General features: G+C 41.5%; 1 protein-coding gene across 1 annotated transcript; it reads right to left on the bottom strand.

The window, feature by feature from the left end:
• Positions 1 to 3,796: 3,796 nt before the first annotated feature.
• Positions 3,797 to 18,428, bottom strand: LOC139472253 (eukaryotic translation initiation factor 4H-like). The gene is made up of 8 exons (XM_071254643.1): positions 18,371 to 18,428; positions 16,452 to 16,626; positions 12,877 to 12,925; positions 10,615 to 10,679; positions 9,345 to 9,432; positions 7,644 to 7,916; positions 6,210 to 6,427; positions 3,797 to 5,087 (listed from the first exon to the last, which is right to left on the bottom strand). Exons 1-7 carry the CDS (start codon positions 18,394 to 18,396, stop codon positions 6,243 to 6,245), a joined length of 861 nt encoding a protein of 286 aa, XP_071110744.1. The 5' UTR covers positions 18,397 to 18,428; the 3' UTR covers positions 3,797 to 5,087; positions 6,210 to 6,242.
• Positions 18,429 to 18,597: the final 169 nt, after the last annotated feature.

Here is an 18,597-nt window from a genome sequence, read left to right as displayed (position 1 = left end):
CATTTACTCATGTCGGGAATCGAACCCGGATCTTCGGCGTGACGAGCGAACGCTTTAACCACTAGGCTACCCGACCGCCCCTCCACGCAATTGGGATACGATGACATGCAGCTATGTTATGACGGTCTGTAAATAATCGACTCTGGACCAGACAATCTAGTGATTGATAAAGGGAGCATCGACCCATGCAATTGGGTTTTTGGTTTTGGTTTGTTGTTTAACGCCGCACTCAGCAATATTCCAGCTCCAGCGCTCTGTAAATAATCGAGTATTGACCAGACAATCCAGTGATTGACAACATGAGCATCGATCCACGCAATTGGGATACGATGACATGCATCAACCAAGTCAGCGAGATTAACCACCCGATCCCGTTAGTTGCCTCTTTCGACAAGCATAGTCGCCTCTTTCGGGACCACTAACTTTAGTTCGTAATAACCGTAGTACGTTCTAAGAATATATACAGCATATATGCAACAAATGTCCGGGACTAAAAAATAAGTTCGTTATAAGCGTGTTCGTTATAAACGTACTTTACTGTACTAATTCTGTTTAATTGGCTTCCTCGTGACGTGTTCTCTGTCCATGGTGGTTTTTTTAAAAGTATCATCCTTCTGTTGTTAATAATTAGCCTACTCGTGTTCATCTCTCTCTTGTATGTAAATTGTCATTACTGTTAATACTCCGCCTACCATATATCATCTACATAATGGTCATTACATAGCTATAATAACGCAATAAAGTAGTTATTATCCATAAATTGCAAGGGAGTTAACTGACTATAAAAGTCCATAAAAGACAATTCAAGACAATTGAACGACAAATTGTTGGCTTATGCTTGCCTTTTTATAGCCACTACCACGAGTTAGGAATGCCATTACTTGCACGTGCATTTTGCTTTGCTGTTTTCCTCCATGACATTTTTGAACAAGTGAACAATGCCGCTTAAGACATTGCAAATCGACAATGGCTGCGTTTTGACGCACCGTTTGTCGAATATCAGGCCGTCAACATTTTCCAAAAACATATATCCAATTAAAATACTGGATATTTTGTGTAGTCAGGTTCATTGAACTACATACTACCTATGCGTTTCTTTTTTTGAAAAGTGTATATACATATAGTTTATATATATATATTATGCTATACACGCTATCATCGCTCTCCTGTGAATGCCGATGCCTGCTGAAGTCGTACGCCGACGCCTGCTGTGTGACCTTCACCGATCCTGTGTTATTTGTCTTATTACCATGCCTGTAGTATCTGACCTTTAAGAGTGAGTGAATTGAGACTTAACATCGCTGTGGCCAGTAATCCAGCTTAGATCCAAGAGGAAGAGGTGTATTATGTATTTTGTACTAAAGGCCTGTGGCCTCTTTAGAACGAAATAAAGATTTATTGATACAACGCTTGACGTAAGAGACGATGAACGGGATCGAGTGGTCAAGCTCGTTGACTTGGTTGATACATGTCATCGTATCCCAATTGCATGGGTCGATGCTCCCGATATCAATCACTGGATTGTCTGGACCAGACTCGATTATTTACAGACCGTCATAATATAGCTGGAATATTGCTGAGTGCGGCGTTAAACAACAAAAAAACCTTAAACAATGACTAGCATAAACATATATGGTGTGGGAAGTAACACACATTTACTGCCCACCTGAACACTTGATTAGTGATGACACGCTGCAAACAGGACAATAGCGGCCACTGCCAAATATGAAGCTGTTAAACGGAAAATGACAAGATAAATGTCAAGGTCATAACATCTCGGTAACTTGTGTGTCCACAATAAGTGTCAAGTGTTGCCCCCCATTCCCTGGACCAAACAAAGTGAGTGAGTATTGTTTACACCGCGCTTAGCAACATTCCAGCATATATCAAGGCGGGGGACACCAGATATGGGCTTCACACACTGTACCCATGTCGGGAATCGAACCCGGGTCTTCGGCGTGATGAGAGAACGCTTAACCACTAGACTACCCCTCCGCCCCTGGACCAAAAATGAGTAAGCATCACACGTTCGGGACCGTTAGCCCATTCTTTCTGTAGTCGCGCGCCGTCATGGGATGTATCGTGTTTAAATCTGGCGATTTGGGGACGCAAAGAACCTTGCTTCGTAATTCTTTGAATTTCTGCTGTCAAACGTGTTGTCCGCGATCTAACGTTATGTTGAAAACTGACGTTAGCATGGCTAATAATTGGAACAAGATGCGGATGTAGGCTTTCATCACTATAGCGTTGGACAATTACGTTGCCAGGTTTGTTTTATCAGTGGAATAAAAACGTCCACATCATTACCCTACCACCACCAAATCTGAATGCAGGTGTCGGTACACCCTGGCTCTACCAATCAGATCATTGCAGCATAAATCTGGACTCGTTGCTGACCCAAACTGTTCTCCATCCTCACTGGGCAATGTTCTGCATCCTTGACACCACCCACATCGCAGTTAACGATGTTGTTGCGTCAAAATAACATCTCAAACTGGCCTCTGAGTTTGGAACCTGCCCCAGAAAGGTGGTTCTATACTATCTGGTTGATAATCATCCTGGAATTGCTTAGTTGATTTGGTTTGGTACACATTTGCAGCAAATGATGTAGCCATATGGAGCGGCCCTAGGCAAACGTTTTAACGCGGTCACATATTAAACAATTCCTAACAATGTTTTGGCAGTCGAGAACCACTCTTTTATGGGCCTGTATGTGACACCGGTTTCATTGACCCTCTCTCCATGCGTTGTCACTTTCTGTGTATTGTTCCATTCGAGTCATGCTTTTGCTATCTGTTGCGTTTCGAAGAGACTCAATGTCATCCAGCCGACCACCATTAGACTCTAAGAAGCATGGGTGGCTGAATATCAACCTTAAGGGATGTTCTCTAGAATCTGCCAATGTATTTCATATACCTGTGCCAGTATTAATACTGTTATCAACTAGAGGCGACTTACGGAGCGGGTGGTCAGGCTCGCTGACTTGGTTGATGCATGTCATCGATCCCAAATGTGTGGATTGATGCTCATGATTTCAATCACTGGATTGTCTGGTTCAGACTCCATTATTTACAGACCGCCGTCATATAGATGGAATATTGCTGAGCGTTGCGTTAAACAACAAACCAAACGTTATCAACTATACCTTTCTCTCTCAGTGATAGCTCTCATGAGGTCAAAGAAAAGGTCCAGACTGAATGATTTGGTGACAAGATGAAATGCAAATGTTAATGGACAAGCCACAAGACTCAAATGATATAAAAAACAAAATCTTTATAATTGATTCGACAAACTTTAATGTACAATAATTTGGCATAATACAAAATTGTGCCAACACTTTTTACACTGCTGGTGGCTTACCAGCACAAAGCTCAAGGTGTCGTATGGTAGGACACATCAGTTACCTCCCCTACAAGCAGCCCTCCCACCCACTGTTATACCAAAGCTTGTTGCTTACCAACAGATCTGGAGCCAGCACGAGTTTTCCACAATGCCAAGGATACCAATGTCACCATGCGTCCGTCATGACAATGAACAGATGGATAGACAGATGGATGAATGGATAGACGGACAGTACAAGATGAGGAAGGGACATCTGAACAGCACATAATGAAGCACATGGCAACACGAGCAGGTACCCCTATCTCATGGAGCTCCAAACCTGTCGCTCACAACCTGACCCGGCTCTGAGACACAACCCACCCCTGCTGCAACCTACTTGGCACCACCCAGTACGGCATAGCAACCCCTCCCACCCATGTGACTGAACCCTCCCCTCCCCAGACAACCCCCCCTCCCCACGTATTCTGTGTATGTAGCTTGGCAGGTAATGATCGATGAGGGATATACACAAATGTTGTCTTACGTTGCAACGTGGCTAAAATGTGTTTGATATTTCCAGGAAATGACAGCGTAAATGGCTTACTGTAAAGCACTATTTCCAATATTATGACTTGTACAGCAAGCGACAGTGATTAGAAGTATGAACAAGTGCTTGAAGTGCAGTCCAACTGCACGCTAGTATTTTTTAAAACAATAAAACACTTTGCACTGCGAAAATGAAAGAAACTAGCTCCTTCGTACTCCCTACATTGAAACCTATCAAGAATTTGCTCTAGAGGATTTAAAATATTTCAAGCTAAAATCCAACGGACACACAAACAAATTATATTGTTTATATAATGACAATGGCAACAGATGAACCTTACTTTGTAAGATTCCATGCAATGGTGACGTATCTCAATCATGTGATGGTCCAACTAATCAGTAAACTATACACAATTAATTTATTACTTTTTCAAATGCTTCACATCGGGTTCAAAAGAAAAATGTTTTTGATAACGTTTCTGCAGCCATATACCGATAACTTCGCTTGGCTTCATGCCAACATCTTAACCTTAATGGCTGTGAAATATATCAAAACAATGGCTGCAAGGTAGCTGTGTACACGGTTGACCAACGATTGTCCGGCGGATTACATTAGGGGACGACTGTTGATAGCATTTCCCACACAACACATTCTTCTCAGTACTGAGTGCAGCCTTCTATAAAAATCAACATCTTTACTGCCATAAATAATACAGACTAATCCGAGTCAAAACCAATACCAAACCGTTACTGATACTAATTTGTATCTAACTATCCATTTGGAAAAGAAACCGAAACAGACAAATCCTGTCAATTTGTCTTTCTAACAAGCTTACATCATACACCCCAAATTACTTACTGTCATGTGAAAGAGTTTTAAGAAAGTAGTATGCACAGTGTCGGAGATCCTGGCTGGGCAGGCAGACAATCAGCAAGCTCCAACCAACCACCCAACAAACACTAGTTGTGCTGCTTAAGGGAAGTAGTACCTGTAAAGACAGTCCTGTGGCTGCAGCTATCACCAGTGATGAGAACATGAGACACAATAAATACGTCATCCTGTCAAGTTGTTGCGGCCAGGAAACCTAGCCAACAGCTGTGTAAGCAGCTCTGATATGAATGAAACAATGGGGCTGTTGCCATGGAATTGTCAGGGTTGTGTTGTCATGGTAACAACGCAGCCAGCCCACTCAGCATTAGTCTGGCCACACAACCTCAACCTGAAATCAAAGGGAGATAAATCTTATTGTGTTGTTTCAGTCAAATACACCCTGAAATAACATGTTCAGGATCTACCAATCTCAAAATAATCAGATCTTTTATTTTTTACATGCAGAACTGTCCGTTTTCTTTTTTCGAGATACTGAAATGAAAATGCTACTTTTAATGCCTCGCTCACATGTACTGAGAGAGAAGTTCGCTGACCCAACCTCCCATGAAGTGGTTGGCACTTGATCATGCAGAGAAGGATGTACTGATCAGAGCAAAAGATCTGATTTAAGGAGCATTTGTCAAAAGCTTAGTCTGTTGCAGGAGAGCTTGAAAACTATCACAGCTGAAGTAATGATTCCTGTGGTTCCAGCACTGGGTATTTCCCCCCCCACCCCGACACCTGTGGTACCAGCTCTGGGTATTCTCCCCCCGACACCTGTGGTACCAGCACTGGGTATTCTCCCCCCGACACCTGTGGTACCAGCACTGGGTATTCTCCCCCCCCCAGACAGCTGTGGTACCAACACTGGGTATTCTCCCCCAGACACCTGTGGTACCAGCACTGGGTATTCTCCCCCGACAGCTGTGGTACCAGCACTGGGTATTGAGAGCCATCCCCCCCCCCACGACAGCCATGGTACCAGCACTGGGTATTCTCCCACCCCGACACCTGTGGTACCAGCACTGGGTATTCTCCCCCGACAGCTGTGGTACCAGCACTGGGTATTGAGAGCCATCCCCCCCCCCCCCCCCCCCCCCCCCCACGACAGCCGTGGTACCAGCACTGGGTATTCTCCCACCCCGACACCTGTGGTACCAGCACTGGGTATTCTCCCCCAGACACCTGTGGTACCAGCATTGGGTATTGAGAGCCATTCCCCCCCCACGACAACTGTGGTACCAGCACTGGTTATTGACAACTTATTGACAGCCTATTCTCCCCCAGACAGAATCAGTGAGGTGAGGTGAAATGGGGTAGAATGTCGCGTCATAAGTATACTGACTCCGAGCCGACCAGTCCATGTTTTAGCCCGTTAGTGCAGAGCGCCAGACAGGGTAACAACAAAAACTATCTTTAACGTCTTTTGGTATTACGTGGCCAGAATCGAACCCAGAATCTATTCCCTCACCTTGACATAAGACGAACACTGCTATCCTGCCGTTCAATGCTGGCTGCTCTCACTGGTGTTCCTACTGCGCTGCTCGGGAGGGGCATCCTCCTCCGCTCCTTCACGGGGGCGGCCCGTACCAAAGATGCTTGCATTCCTAGAAGTCTCCACCGGGGCGTTGACTGGAGCCTTGACAGTTCGAGGCAGCAACTTCAACCTGGGGCGCTGCGCCGCTGACTCTGAAACATCAACAATCCACGTCAATACAGGGAGTTCAGCATTTACAATGTGGGAGTTGAGGAGTATGATGCAAAGGTCAAATAACATCAAAATATGAAATATCGCAAAAATTGTGTTGAGCTCAGCTACCAACCACACATACGATGGGCGTTCAATAAGTTTTGAAACTTCAATATAAGACCAGCCTTTATGTCCTCGTCATCCTGGAAGCGTCTTCCATGTAGGGCAGATTTCATTTGCCCAAACAGGAAATAGTCACTGGGGGCTAAGTCAGGGCTGTACAGTTAAATCACCCACCCTACAGCCCAGATTTAGCCCCCAGTGACTATTTCCTGTTCCGGCAAATGAAATCTGCCCTATGTGGAAGACACTTCCAGGATGATGAGGACACAAAGGCTGCCACAGAGGCGTGGTTACAGGGCCAATCTGCGGATTTCTTTAAAAGTGGTATTAAAAGCTTGATGGACAAATGGAATAAGTGTATTGAGGTGAATGGAGATTAAACTGAAAATAAAAGTGCAAAAGATATTCTGCGACTTGGTGTTATATTGAACTTGCAAAACTTATTGAACGCCCCTCGTACCACCAAGTTCCATGACATTTATAACCAAAATGGTTAAGTTGTGGCCATAAGGAATTTCAACTCTCTGTATGGGCAAAGTGCAAAGGTCAAATTGAGGTCAAAATTTAAACGATCTAAAAAACAACAAAAAACCCTTGAAAATATCTGATGAACAGCACAACTAACTAAACATGTACTATATATGCTAACTGCTTCAGTAGCAGAGCTATTAGAGATGTCATTTGACATCATGGTAACCAATGACGTCACAATGGTCTGCAAAGCATTGTGATGCAATTTCATCTCTTGATCTCACCCAAGGATATCTCCTGTGGGAGCCAGTTTTGGATAATAAATTCTGTACAAATATGGCTGACAAATGGCCATAAGGTTTTTTTTCAATATGGCTGCCATGGTGATCATATTGAAAAGTGGATTCGAACCTCCTCAAAATATAGGGATATCATATTGGTGTGAACAAGAGATGTCAAGTTTCAGTTTCATTGCTCCAGCGGTTTCCAAGGAGATGTTTACACCAGATACCAGATAAACAGGCAATGACACAAGCTCATTTGACTGTCAGTGAAATGAGCAAAAAAAAAAAAATTCAATCACTGAAATCTAAAAGACATTCTATCTACACTTCCTCGCACCTGGTGAAGCTTCCCTCAACTCCTCTCCTCTGTTGTCGCTGTCTCGCCGCTGCCGGGGACGACCTCCAAAACCACTGTCACGATCACGATCATAACCCCCTCGACCACCACTTCTGAAGCCACCGTCCCTGCTGCCGCCGCCCATTCCTCCAGCAGGGCCTCCCCGTGGCCCTCCTCTTGAGCCTCTGTCAAAACCCCTGTCAAAACCCCCTCTGTCCCCACCATAACCCCCCCTGAAGTCTCCCCGACCCCCTCGTCCACCTCCGAAGCCACCTGAAACAAAAAACAACAGATGAAAACAAGCTCTTCAAAGTTCTACGCTTCAAATTTTACCAGAGTATAACACCTCCATAAGTTCAGAGACCCTTGAAGACCTGGGGATAGACTAGCTCTTCAGCAACCCATGCTTCCTGTAAAAGGCGACTATGCTTGTCGTAAGAGGCGACTAGCGGGATCGGGTGGTCAGTCTCGCTGTCTTGGTTGATGCATGTCACTGATTCCAATTGCATGGATCGATGCTCATGTCAATCACTGCATTATCTGGTCCAGACTCGATTACAGACTGCTGTCATATTGCTGGAATATTGCTGAGTGCGGTGTTAGACAACATCAGAAGGAGATTTTACATCACTGTTGCCAACAACTAAAGTCATCCTATCATCCCTAAACAAAATGACATAATTTTTTGCAGTAGTGTATGACATATTTGACTGACAGGACCATGTAACAAGCTTTTTGTTGAATGGAATTATTCGTGTATACTTGATATTTCGAGGGATGCTACACGGTTGCTCGTGAACTCATAACCTGCCCCTCAAAATATCTCGTGACAGGCTCATAATTCCATTCAACAACCAGGACATATTGCTCACACAGTATATTTGCTCCATGAAATAAATGTTGAAAGCTCCTTGCCTAACTTGGTATTTCCAAATGTTATTCTCTAAATCATGCTTTACAACAATACAGTGGCAAACATCAGTCCGTGTGAACTGTTACACCTGTGCAAACTTCAGTCTGTGTGAACTGTTACACCTGTGCAAGTTTCAGTCCATGTCAACTGTTACACCTGTGTCAACTATTACACCTGTGCAAGCTTCAGTCCATGTCAACTGTTTCACCTGTGCAATCTTCAGTCCATTTGAACTATTAGACCTGTGTCAACTATTACACCTGTGTTAACTGTTACACCTGTGTCAACTATTACACCTGTGCAAGCTTCAGTCCATGTCAACTGTTTCACCTGTGCAATCTTCAGTCCGTTTGAACTATTAGACCTGTGTCCACTATTACACCTGTGTTAACTGTTACACCTGTGTCAACTATTACACCTGTGCTAGCTTCAGTCCATGTCAACTGTTTCACCTGTGCAATCTTCAGTTCGTTTGAACTATTAGACCTGTGTCAACTATTACACCTGTGTTAACTGTTACACCTGTGCAAGCTTCAGTCCGTGTCAACTATTACACCTGTGCAAGCTTCAGTCTGTGTGAACTGTTACACCTGTGTCAACTATTACACCTGTGCAAGCTTCAGTCTGTGTGAACTGTTACACCTGTGTCAACTATTACACCTGTGTAAGCTTCAGTCTGTGTGAACTGTTACACCTGTGTCAACTATTACACCTGTGCCAGCTTAAGTCCATGTTAACTGTTACACCTGTACAAGCTTCAGTCCGTGTGAACTGTTACACATGCTTACCTTGAGGGCCACCTCGACCTCCCCCACGACCTCTGCCGTCCTTACGACCTTCTGCTACATCGACACGTATGTTTTTATCGTCAAACAGCTGTGGACAAAGGGTGTAAATATATTTCTTACAGACAAGTCTCATTCAAACTACCAGCGAGTAGAGGGTACACACAAGGTATCACTGTTCCATCTATATCATGGCTGTAACAAATGTCATATTTGAGATAACACTTTCTAAGTAAAGTTCAGATTCTCGTCTGGGTCCCGTCTGGGATTCTAACCCAGACTGCCAGAGTGAGGCACCTAATCGCCAGCACACAAAATCAGTGATCTATCCCACTCAGCCACCGAGGCTTCCACAAAAATGAAAATCTGACAACTGGTAGTCTAGATCACATACTTTGTGTACCCCTCTGACAAGTGTAACACAAGTGTTTATATCATGGCTGCCAACAAAGAGTGGCATCTGGGCCAGGGAAGCCAGTGGCGTACAGCTCGATCTAATTAAAATTAGATCTTAGGGCAGCCAATTACAAGTCACGTTAGAGCGACTTTTGACCAACCTATGAAATAACTGTCAGGAAGTCAACAATAACCAATCAGAAAGCAGCTTTCTCTAGCTCTACGACACTAGTTTCAAAATGGCGACTTCCATGACTGACATAACATGTAGTGGATAGCTCAGGGCCCCGATCCACAAAGCAATCTTAGTGCTAAGATGATCGTAACTCCCATGCATGAAAACAGACTTACGACAATCGTAGTGCTAAGATCATTTTGAGGAACGGGGCCCCTGTCTTTGTGTAACAGTAGCGGGCATTGGGATCAGATTTTAATGAGACTGCTTATAGCATGGGCAACGACCAATATACCCAAGGATCAAAGAGGCATTCAAGATCTGTACAGCGAGTGCCACAGCCAGCAGCCAATCAGCGGTATATAAGCTGCGCCTGGTCAACTGTATTGTTGCCCACACTTTATCCCTAACTGCAGGTTAAAACCCGGGGTAGAATAGGTCTTCAGCAACCCATGCTTGCCGTAACAGGCGACTATGCTTGTCGTAAAAGGCGACGAACAGGATTGGGTGGTCAGGCTCGCTGACTTGGTTGATGCATGTCATCCATCCAAATCGCATGGATTGATGCTCATGATATTAATCACTGGATTGTCTAGTCCAGACCTGATTATTTACAGACCGCCGTCATATAGCTGGAATATTGCTGAGTGCGGCGTTAAACAACAAACCAACCAACAACTATATATATTTATAGAAACTCACAGCTCCATCAAAGGATAATGCGTCTGTTAGTGAGTCTAGATCCTCAAACTCCACATAAGCAAAACCTGAAACAGAGACACAGGAGATTGGCAGGGCTCCATATTTAGCCATTGAGAATATATACACAGCTTTTCATTTACATTAACTACTAACAGTTTCCTTTGCCAGGCCTCAAAGTTGCGACTAAAACGGTAGCCAATGCGACCTAAATTTCAGTTTGTCCTCTGTCTAAATTTCAGAGGTAGCCAAATGACGACCTAGAAAAATATCTTGTGGCGACTAAATTCTATAATTGCTACACATCTGTAGACACAAAAATAAATAACAGCTGATATTGGAAAATATGTCTCCTAATAATTGTACTCGCAAATAATTCCTTCCAAAGTCGACAATGAACTATGATACATAAATATTAATGTACTTTATTTTAGTTGGCAATGCTCATTGGATAAGCGAGGATATACCTATATAATCTAGTAACATATATCATGATATATTGCATCATTGTTCAAGTCACAAATAACAAAATTCAAGCAGTTTCCATTAAGATACAATTTCAAGACTAGTGCTGTAACTTGTACCAGAGCTCCAGATAAGCTTTTGGTGTTGTGGGTATTTTACCCATGCATTTTAAAATCATTGGGTATCAGTAATTCTATCTGGGTATTCAAATTTCTGTTACCCACTAGTTTTTACACATGTGGGTATTTAAGTTAAAGATATGTAATGTTCGTTGCGTATTTGATACGCTTGGGTTTTATTTTACTGCGTATTTCTGCATGTCTGATGCGTATTTTACGCAGATACGCAGCTTATCTGGAGCTCTGTTGTACATACCGGTATTATAATAGTTATTTGATAAACATGATAAAGATAATTTCAAATGCTTCTGGCTACCTAAACTATTGGCTTGACTTCATGATTTTACAACAGGCTACCTGGAAAAAAATACTTGTAGCCATATGGCTACTTGGTAAAAATTGAAACTTTGAGGCCTGTTTGCGTGTTCAGGAAAGTACTGAAAAGACTGTGAATGATACACCCTCGCAATAGCTTCAGGACACACTAATCTTGCAGACAAACAAAACTCCAATGTTTCGTTTATTAGCTTCCACAAATCAAACCAGCTTCCACATGACATTTTTCATGCATATTTGTACAGTAAGCAACTCACAAATAAATTGGGTAATCATAAACGGTTATTAATTTTGCAAATATAACGCAATTAGCCAGTCTATCCGGAGCTCTGTCTGTATCCTGCATATATCTATGTGAAACAATAATCCAGTTACCATGGTTACCGTAGTAATAGTCAAATGATTAATTGATGATTGATTGATTGGCTGCACATGTACACTGTACTGATACAACGTCCAACTGTAAGTGTCGAAAATCATTTTCAGAAGAATCAGGAGTGAAGGTTGAGATAAAATAATAAAACCACTAACTGCTGATACCCGTGAAGCTCCAGGTTAGAATACGTCTTCGGCAACCCAAGCTTGCTGTAAAAGGCTACTAAAGTACTCACGGAAATGAAAAAAACCCTGTTTTTTCGACCTCAGATCTTAAATAAATGCAGTTAATATACAAAATATGTAAATAATAAATTAGTACTAATTGGGCCGTGGCACAAATACAGCGTATCAAACGTTTTTATGCCTCTTTACACGTAAAAAGTGTGTAAAAATGTAAATAAAACAGACTATTGTGAAACAGGGCATAACCAGGTGTTAGTGAATCAAGGTGACCTATGACACCTTGACGACAGGTGAGAACAGGTGCATAATGCCTATAGTCTTTTTCTGCTATGTCAATTTGGACATAGTTTTATTTTTGAATGTTGAAAGTGCCGACAAATTACCTCCTGTAAAGTACATTTTGTATTGTTCACCGAGATCAAACTAGCAAATACAGACTAGTACCTTTTGAGTTGTTTTGTTATTTTGTATTTACAGCTACACAACACTTTGTGTCGATTTTTAAATTGAGCAAAACAGTTTTTTTTCATTTCCGTGAGTACTTTAACAGGATCAGATGGTCAGGCTTGCTGATTGGTTAATGCATGTCATCGTATCCCATTTGCGTACATCGTCATGATGTTAATCACTGGAATGTCTGGTCCTGACACAATTTCTTACAGACCACCGTCATTTTGCTGTAATATTGCTGAGTGTGGCGTTAAACAACAACCAACAACAACTAATGGCTGATGTAACCCAAACTGATATTCAACTATTCACCAACATGATGACTGCTACCTACCTTTGAAGACGTCCGTTTCTCTATCTCGAACCAATCTCACACTGCGAACCTGCAAAAAATAACCAAATACACATAAGAAACATGGAAATAAGTTAAAATTACTTTGAACATAAAAACGGTATGTACACAGTGTAAATCCATGTATTTAAGGATTGACTGTGTATTTTTTTCGGTTCATTGAGAAATAAATCGACAAACCGATGTGCAAACTGTATGAATCCGCATAGCGGATTCTTACAAAAGTTTGCACATCGGTTTTTAATAGTTTAATAGTTTATAATAGTTTAACCAAAAACAGTTGCATATATCTTAACAGACAAAAATGACGACATTGATAAACATTCCAGGTGTAGGAATACATACAGTGGCATGACATGAATCAGGTGATCGTTTAATTTATGCACATAACTTGACACGCCTACACAGTCAGTAGCCAATCAACGGATCGGCCTTCGGTTTCAAAGGGTAGCTTGAACAATGAATATGCATGAAAGTCACTAAATGTCCTGTGCATGACGATACACGTGAGCAGAAAGGGAATTCCCTCGACTGTTATATTGGGATTCCCCGACATTCCACAGTAATAAAAGTAGTGTGCCGTAGCAGTGGCTTAATTTTTTACATTCATTGGAAAATGAATTCAATAACACGTGACCAATTCAGCTAATCAGAATGCAGAAATTTCCATGAACACAACGAAAATTTAATTAATACTCCATAAAAGAAAAAACAAGTTGAAGTCAATTCTTATAAATAAATATGTCATTTGTAAAAACAACAATATCTTCACAGGCTGTTTATATAATCATTAACACTCAAAAAAGCTGCAGACAACAGGTGAGGTGAAATGGGGTTTAACATCGCGTCCAAGATTCAGGGATGAGAATAGATATTTTCCTTTTAAGCTGAAACATCTTTGCAACGGAGTGTGGTACATAATTTGGGGGTGTTTATGGGGGAAGCCATCAGATGGAAGCCAACAAATTTGTGATCGGGTGATAGCTAAACTTTGCAGACCCGTGGAAGATTCTCATCCCTGAAGATTATTGAACTTATACAGAGACGTGCATGCACGTGTGTGTGTGTGTCTGCTTGTACTAGTCCGGACTGATGCCGATTTATTGTGCTAGCCTACTGAGATACCATGCCGCAGTTTAACATGAATACCCGACTCAGACACAGTATACTGACTCCAAGCCGACCAGTCCTTGTTTTAGCCCCTTAAATCAAAGCGCCAGACAGGGTAAAAACAATTACCATCTTTTATAGTCTTTTGGTATGACGTGGTCGGGGATCGAACACCCGACCTTCGGCTCTCCAGACAGATGCTCTACCACTAGCCCACAGATGCGGTTTGCAAAGACAACAGTGCGAAATCAGTGACATCATTTAGCACAATAATGAAACACAAGCTCTCCTTGCATGTGATAACGATCAGCCAATTAGGAACAAGTAGTCGTTAGGGGCGGGGTCTAAAACGTTTTTGGATCATGGACACCAATGCAATTTTTTTTTACTTGGTTAGCCAATCAAATGTCTCAGAATCACTTGCAATATACTATTTTACCATGTTCACAATGGTAGAAATCCATTAGTTGTGCTGAAGTGGATGTGGACGGTAGCTGATGCGGCTTCAACTGATTGTCCCACATTTGGTTGGTTTCAGTTAGGCGACACTTTTTTTATTTCTTGGTTGACGGATTTCAAACTCATTTCAAAAGTGAGGCAGGCCAATTTAAAAAGAAAAGAAAAAAAGCCTCTCACATTTTTTTCCTAAAAAGTTAGGTAGGTTTGAAAAAACATATCCTGGAGGAACAAAAGTAAAACAAACTCAATTTTTCAAGAACATTTTATTATATCCCTGACATTCAGCTTGTGCACAAATGGCTATATAACAATATGGGCGACGATTAACTCTTTCAACGCCAGCCAACAAGAAGATTACTGCTGTGACACTGAGTTCCCAGGAACTTGTGTGATAGATGAAGCCAACATTTATCAAGGAAATTATCTGGTTGTAAAACATCTATTGCTACATGTTTGGCCATTCACTATTTGAAAGGTCTAATTAATCCTATTGATTATACATATGAAAGTTACGTGTATCACATTATTTAAATAATTCATTTACAACTCAACTGAGTTTGTTGTAAAATGAAGCTAACACATTCTTAACGTCTAGGTTAAGGACCAAGGAAGTGAAAATTTAACGATTTTTGGCAAATATAAGATTTTAGAAAATCCACTTGCCTATTTTTTTTTAGTTTCGTTGTTTACGTAATCGGAAAATTATCTGTCATCACCCATTTCCCGATAATAGTGGCTTTCCGCTCACTATCATGTTGAAATACTTCCGTTTTCGAAGCTTCTTATGAATAATACGTATATCGAAGGCTGCCATGTCAGTATCCATAAAAAACCCAACTTATTTTGTTTCACCGACATAATGATAATACAGAAGTAACATCCACTGGAGTCTTTTCATAGCTGTGACATGTAAAACTTGGTTTCTAGTGACGCTTTCTTGCCGAAATCTGCTACAATGTTCGTGATTGGTCAAATTTAAGCATGTGACCTATGGCAGCCAATCAAATTACAGCAACAGTACAGTCCCTCGTGTATGATCATTTTCAGACTTTGATGAAAGGTTTTGGTTAAATCATGTCATTCTGAATGTTTTAAGCAGGAAATCGCGATCTATAATAAACATATGGAACTTCATGGGATTGGGTGGTCAGGCTCGCTGACTTGGTTGAGGCATGTCATCGATTCCAATTGCGTGGATCAATGCTCATGATATCAATTACTGGATTGTCTGGACCAGACTCGATTATTTACCGCTGTCATATAGCTGGAATATTGCTGAGTGCAGCGTTAAACAACAAACCAACCAGCCAACCATCACCTCACTCAGTAATATTCCAGCTATAGCACAGAAGCCTGTAAATCAATTTTGGATCAGACAATTCAGTGATTGATATTGAGATCAACAATCCATGCCATCTAGGTACACGGACATGCCATTAACCAAGTCACTGAGTCGAACCACCCAATCTATTAACTGTATTAAGTCTCCTCTTAAAGCCAGAAAAGGTTGCGAAGGACAAATTCTAACTTGTAATCCCAATGAGCTTCTTAGTTGAGTGAGTGAGTGAGTTGGGTTTAATGCCGCTTTTAACATTATTCCAGTTATATCGCGGTGTGTCAGCTAAAAGTGGGAGGAAAGCCCGATGTGATGCAGGTCTCAGACGTTTACCACTTCGGTGAAAACCATGAGCATGGGTATGGTGCTGACAAACCTAGAAACATAATTGGGGCGAACAAGGATTCAAACCCACAATCATAGGTTTCTGGCATGGCCAAAGGACGCAACTCTGCACAGCGAATCGTGGCGCCTTAGACGACTGGGCCACCAGTGCCCCCGCTTCTTAGTGGAGAAGAGATTGTGCATTTCATCCTGGTGTATGTTCAGTGAATGTGTATTGTTTTCTAGCGTGCCATGGTGCACTCACAATGATGTCTGAGTGTGCCTGTACAATATCAGTCAAACTTAATGCATATAATCTCGTACTTACTTTCTGGTCTTTGAAGATGAGTTCAAGGTCGCCCTGTACGACCTGAAGTGGCAGGTTGCCAACATATACAGTGAAGGGAGGCTCTGTGGGGAGGGGCTTCGCACCCCTACTCCCACCTCCACCACGGCGCCCACCATAGTTGTTGTCATAGTTGTTGTACCCCCCACTACGTCCTCTGCAAATAAACACAACATGTTATTCGTAAAAGGTGTGGATAATTAAGGGTTTGTTTGTATGTTTAATGCCGCACTCAGCAATATTCCATAAGATATAATGGTGGTCTGTAAATATCCAATCCAGTGATTGACATCATGAGCATCAATCCACGCAATTAGGATACGATGACATGCATCAACCAAGTCAACGAGCCTGACCACCCAATCCCGTTAGTTGCCCCTTACGACAACCATAGTCGCCCATTACGGCAAGCATGGGTTGATGAAGACCTAATCTAACCCAGATTTTCACTGGTAGGAAAATTAATTCCAACTCATTACATGAGCTCACTGAAAAGGGATTAGCTTCAGATTCCCAAGGACAACATCAAAATTAAGAAGACTGTTCGTCAATTTTGATACAATATTTGTAAGAAATACTAAATATAGCCTTTAGAAAGTATAAACTCTGTGAGTATGACCCTATCTTGTTAATTTCATTATGACCTAGATCCTGTTAATCGCCTCTTTTGACAAGCATAGTCACTTTTAACGGCAAGTATGGGTTGATGAAGACCTATTCTGACGCAGATCTTCACGTGTCATAGCATGTATGTTAGTCTGCAACTTAAGCCATTAGTCGAAGCCATAGTCCAGAAAGATCAGCTAATAAAAAACAGTAAAATCTACTGAAAATGATACCATGAGCCAAGTTAGGGCTAGTGGACTCAAAGGGTTTTGGCACCGACTGGGTTATTCTCTAAATACTCACTACAAATATTATGTTCAGAATATGTGCAGATTGCTCTCCAGTTTTATCAAATTACTTTGGACCAGGAGCATCGCTTCTGTTTCTATTACATGTTATATAGGAATCAATAGAAAGGCACAAACATGTGTACTAAATACACAATGTAAGCCTCATTTGGGGATGAAGCACAGTGAGCAAATTCATATTTAAGCTTGAAGCAATACTATAGGATTGTCCAGTAAACTCACTTTTCAAGTAATAATCAGTTAAGCTGAAATGATCATGGACCTGATGCACTGTGACATACTTATCTCAATGACTTGATAAATACTTCATTCCATAAATATGTCTCAATATACAGACAGGGGATTGTATCAGTATTTGTATCACTATCTTGACATGAGACAGTCTTCAAAGTTGTAATGAAAGTCATATTGGCTTTATCATCATGCAAAGTCTATTTAGCTGAAGTGGTAAAACATGAATTGTTAACATAGTTTAACAGTACACTAGATCTTAACTTAATCAGTCCCATAATAATGATACAATATTTGCACTACAGATTATTTGGCATGCATCTGATGTTGATAACAAAAATCTTGATCTAATCTCAAAACTGAACAAGATCATGAGTCTAAAATGAAAAAACCCTGCATATAATGCATTCATAGCTGAAAGACACATGAAAACGACAGTCGATGCGAAAAGTTCCATATTATACGATTAAAGCCGTGTATGTACATAAGCGTTAACAAGACACAACCGATATAGCCGAAAAGGATTTCCTTTTCGGTGTATCGTGTGTGAGTGAATCTCTATGAGACAACAGCACATGTAAGCAGGACGGACACATTGGATCTCCACATGTCATAATTGTTCGAGTGAAAATAGGTAAGGCATCTAACAACAGTGATCAAACATTTGAAGTTGGCATTGAAGTCTTTCTAGCTGCATGTGATAACTATAATTTGACGAAGGAAACAATCGATCAACCCAAATACATTGCACCGTACCCGCGAAAAGTATCATATTCGGCCATGTTGAAATGAATCCAAGATCTATTTCCGGCGAGACATGCGTGCGTTAAAATGTGATAGTTCTTGTACAACTACCTTTAGGTAACGCATTCTTCAGTCAAGGCTTTTTTAAAAAAAGTTTTCTCATTTCTATTTTTCAAAGAAGGCGAAGGATTTCCTAAGTCCACAACAATCTGATAATTGATATGTCGTATAATATCTTA

The sequence above is a fragment of the Haliotis cracherodii genome, unplaced genomic scaffold (assembly GCF_022045235.1).
Source record: "Haliotis cracherodii isolate W230 unplaced genomic scaffold, xgHalCrac1.p SCAF_24, whole genome shotgun sequence".
Classification (NCBI taxonomy): domain Eukaryota; kingdom Metazoa; phylum Mollusca; class Gastropoda; order Lepetellida; family Haliotidae; genus Haliotis; species Haliotis cracherodii.
The sequence above is the reverse complement of the archived record's forward strand: the minus strand, read 5'-3'. Positions and strand labels throughout refer to the sequence as shown.

What these genes read in the sequence shown, in the direction of transcription:
- LOC139472253 (XM_071254643.1), bottom strand. Translation starts at nt 18,396, where the DNA reads ATGGCCGAATATGATACTTTTCGCGG. An exon ending in GAATATGATACTTTTCGCGG is followed by an intron (nt 16,627 to 18,370) that starts GTACGGTGCAAT and finishes GTTTATTTGCAG; the next exon opens with AGGACGTAGTGGGGGGTACA. An exon ending in AGGTCGAGGTGGCCCTCAAG is followed by an intron (nt 7,917 to 9,344) that starts GTAAGCATGTGT and finishes TTTTTGTTTCAG; the next exon opens with GTGGCTTCGGAGGTGGACGA.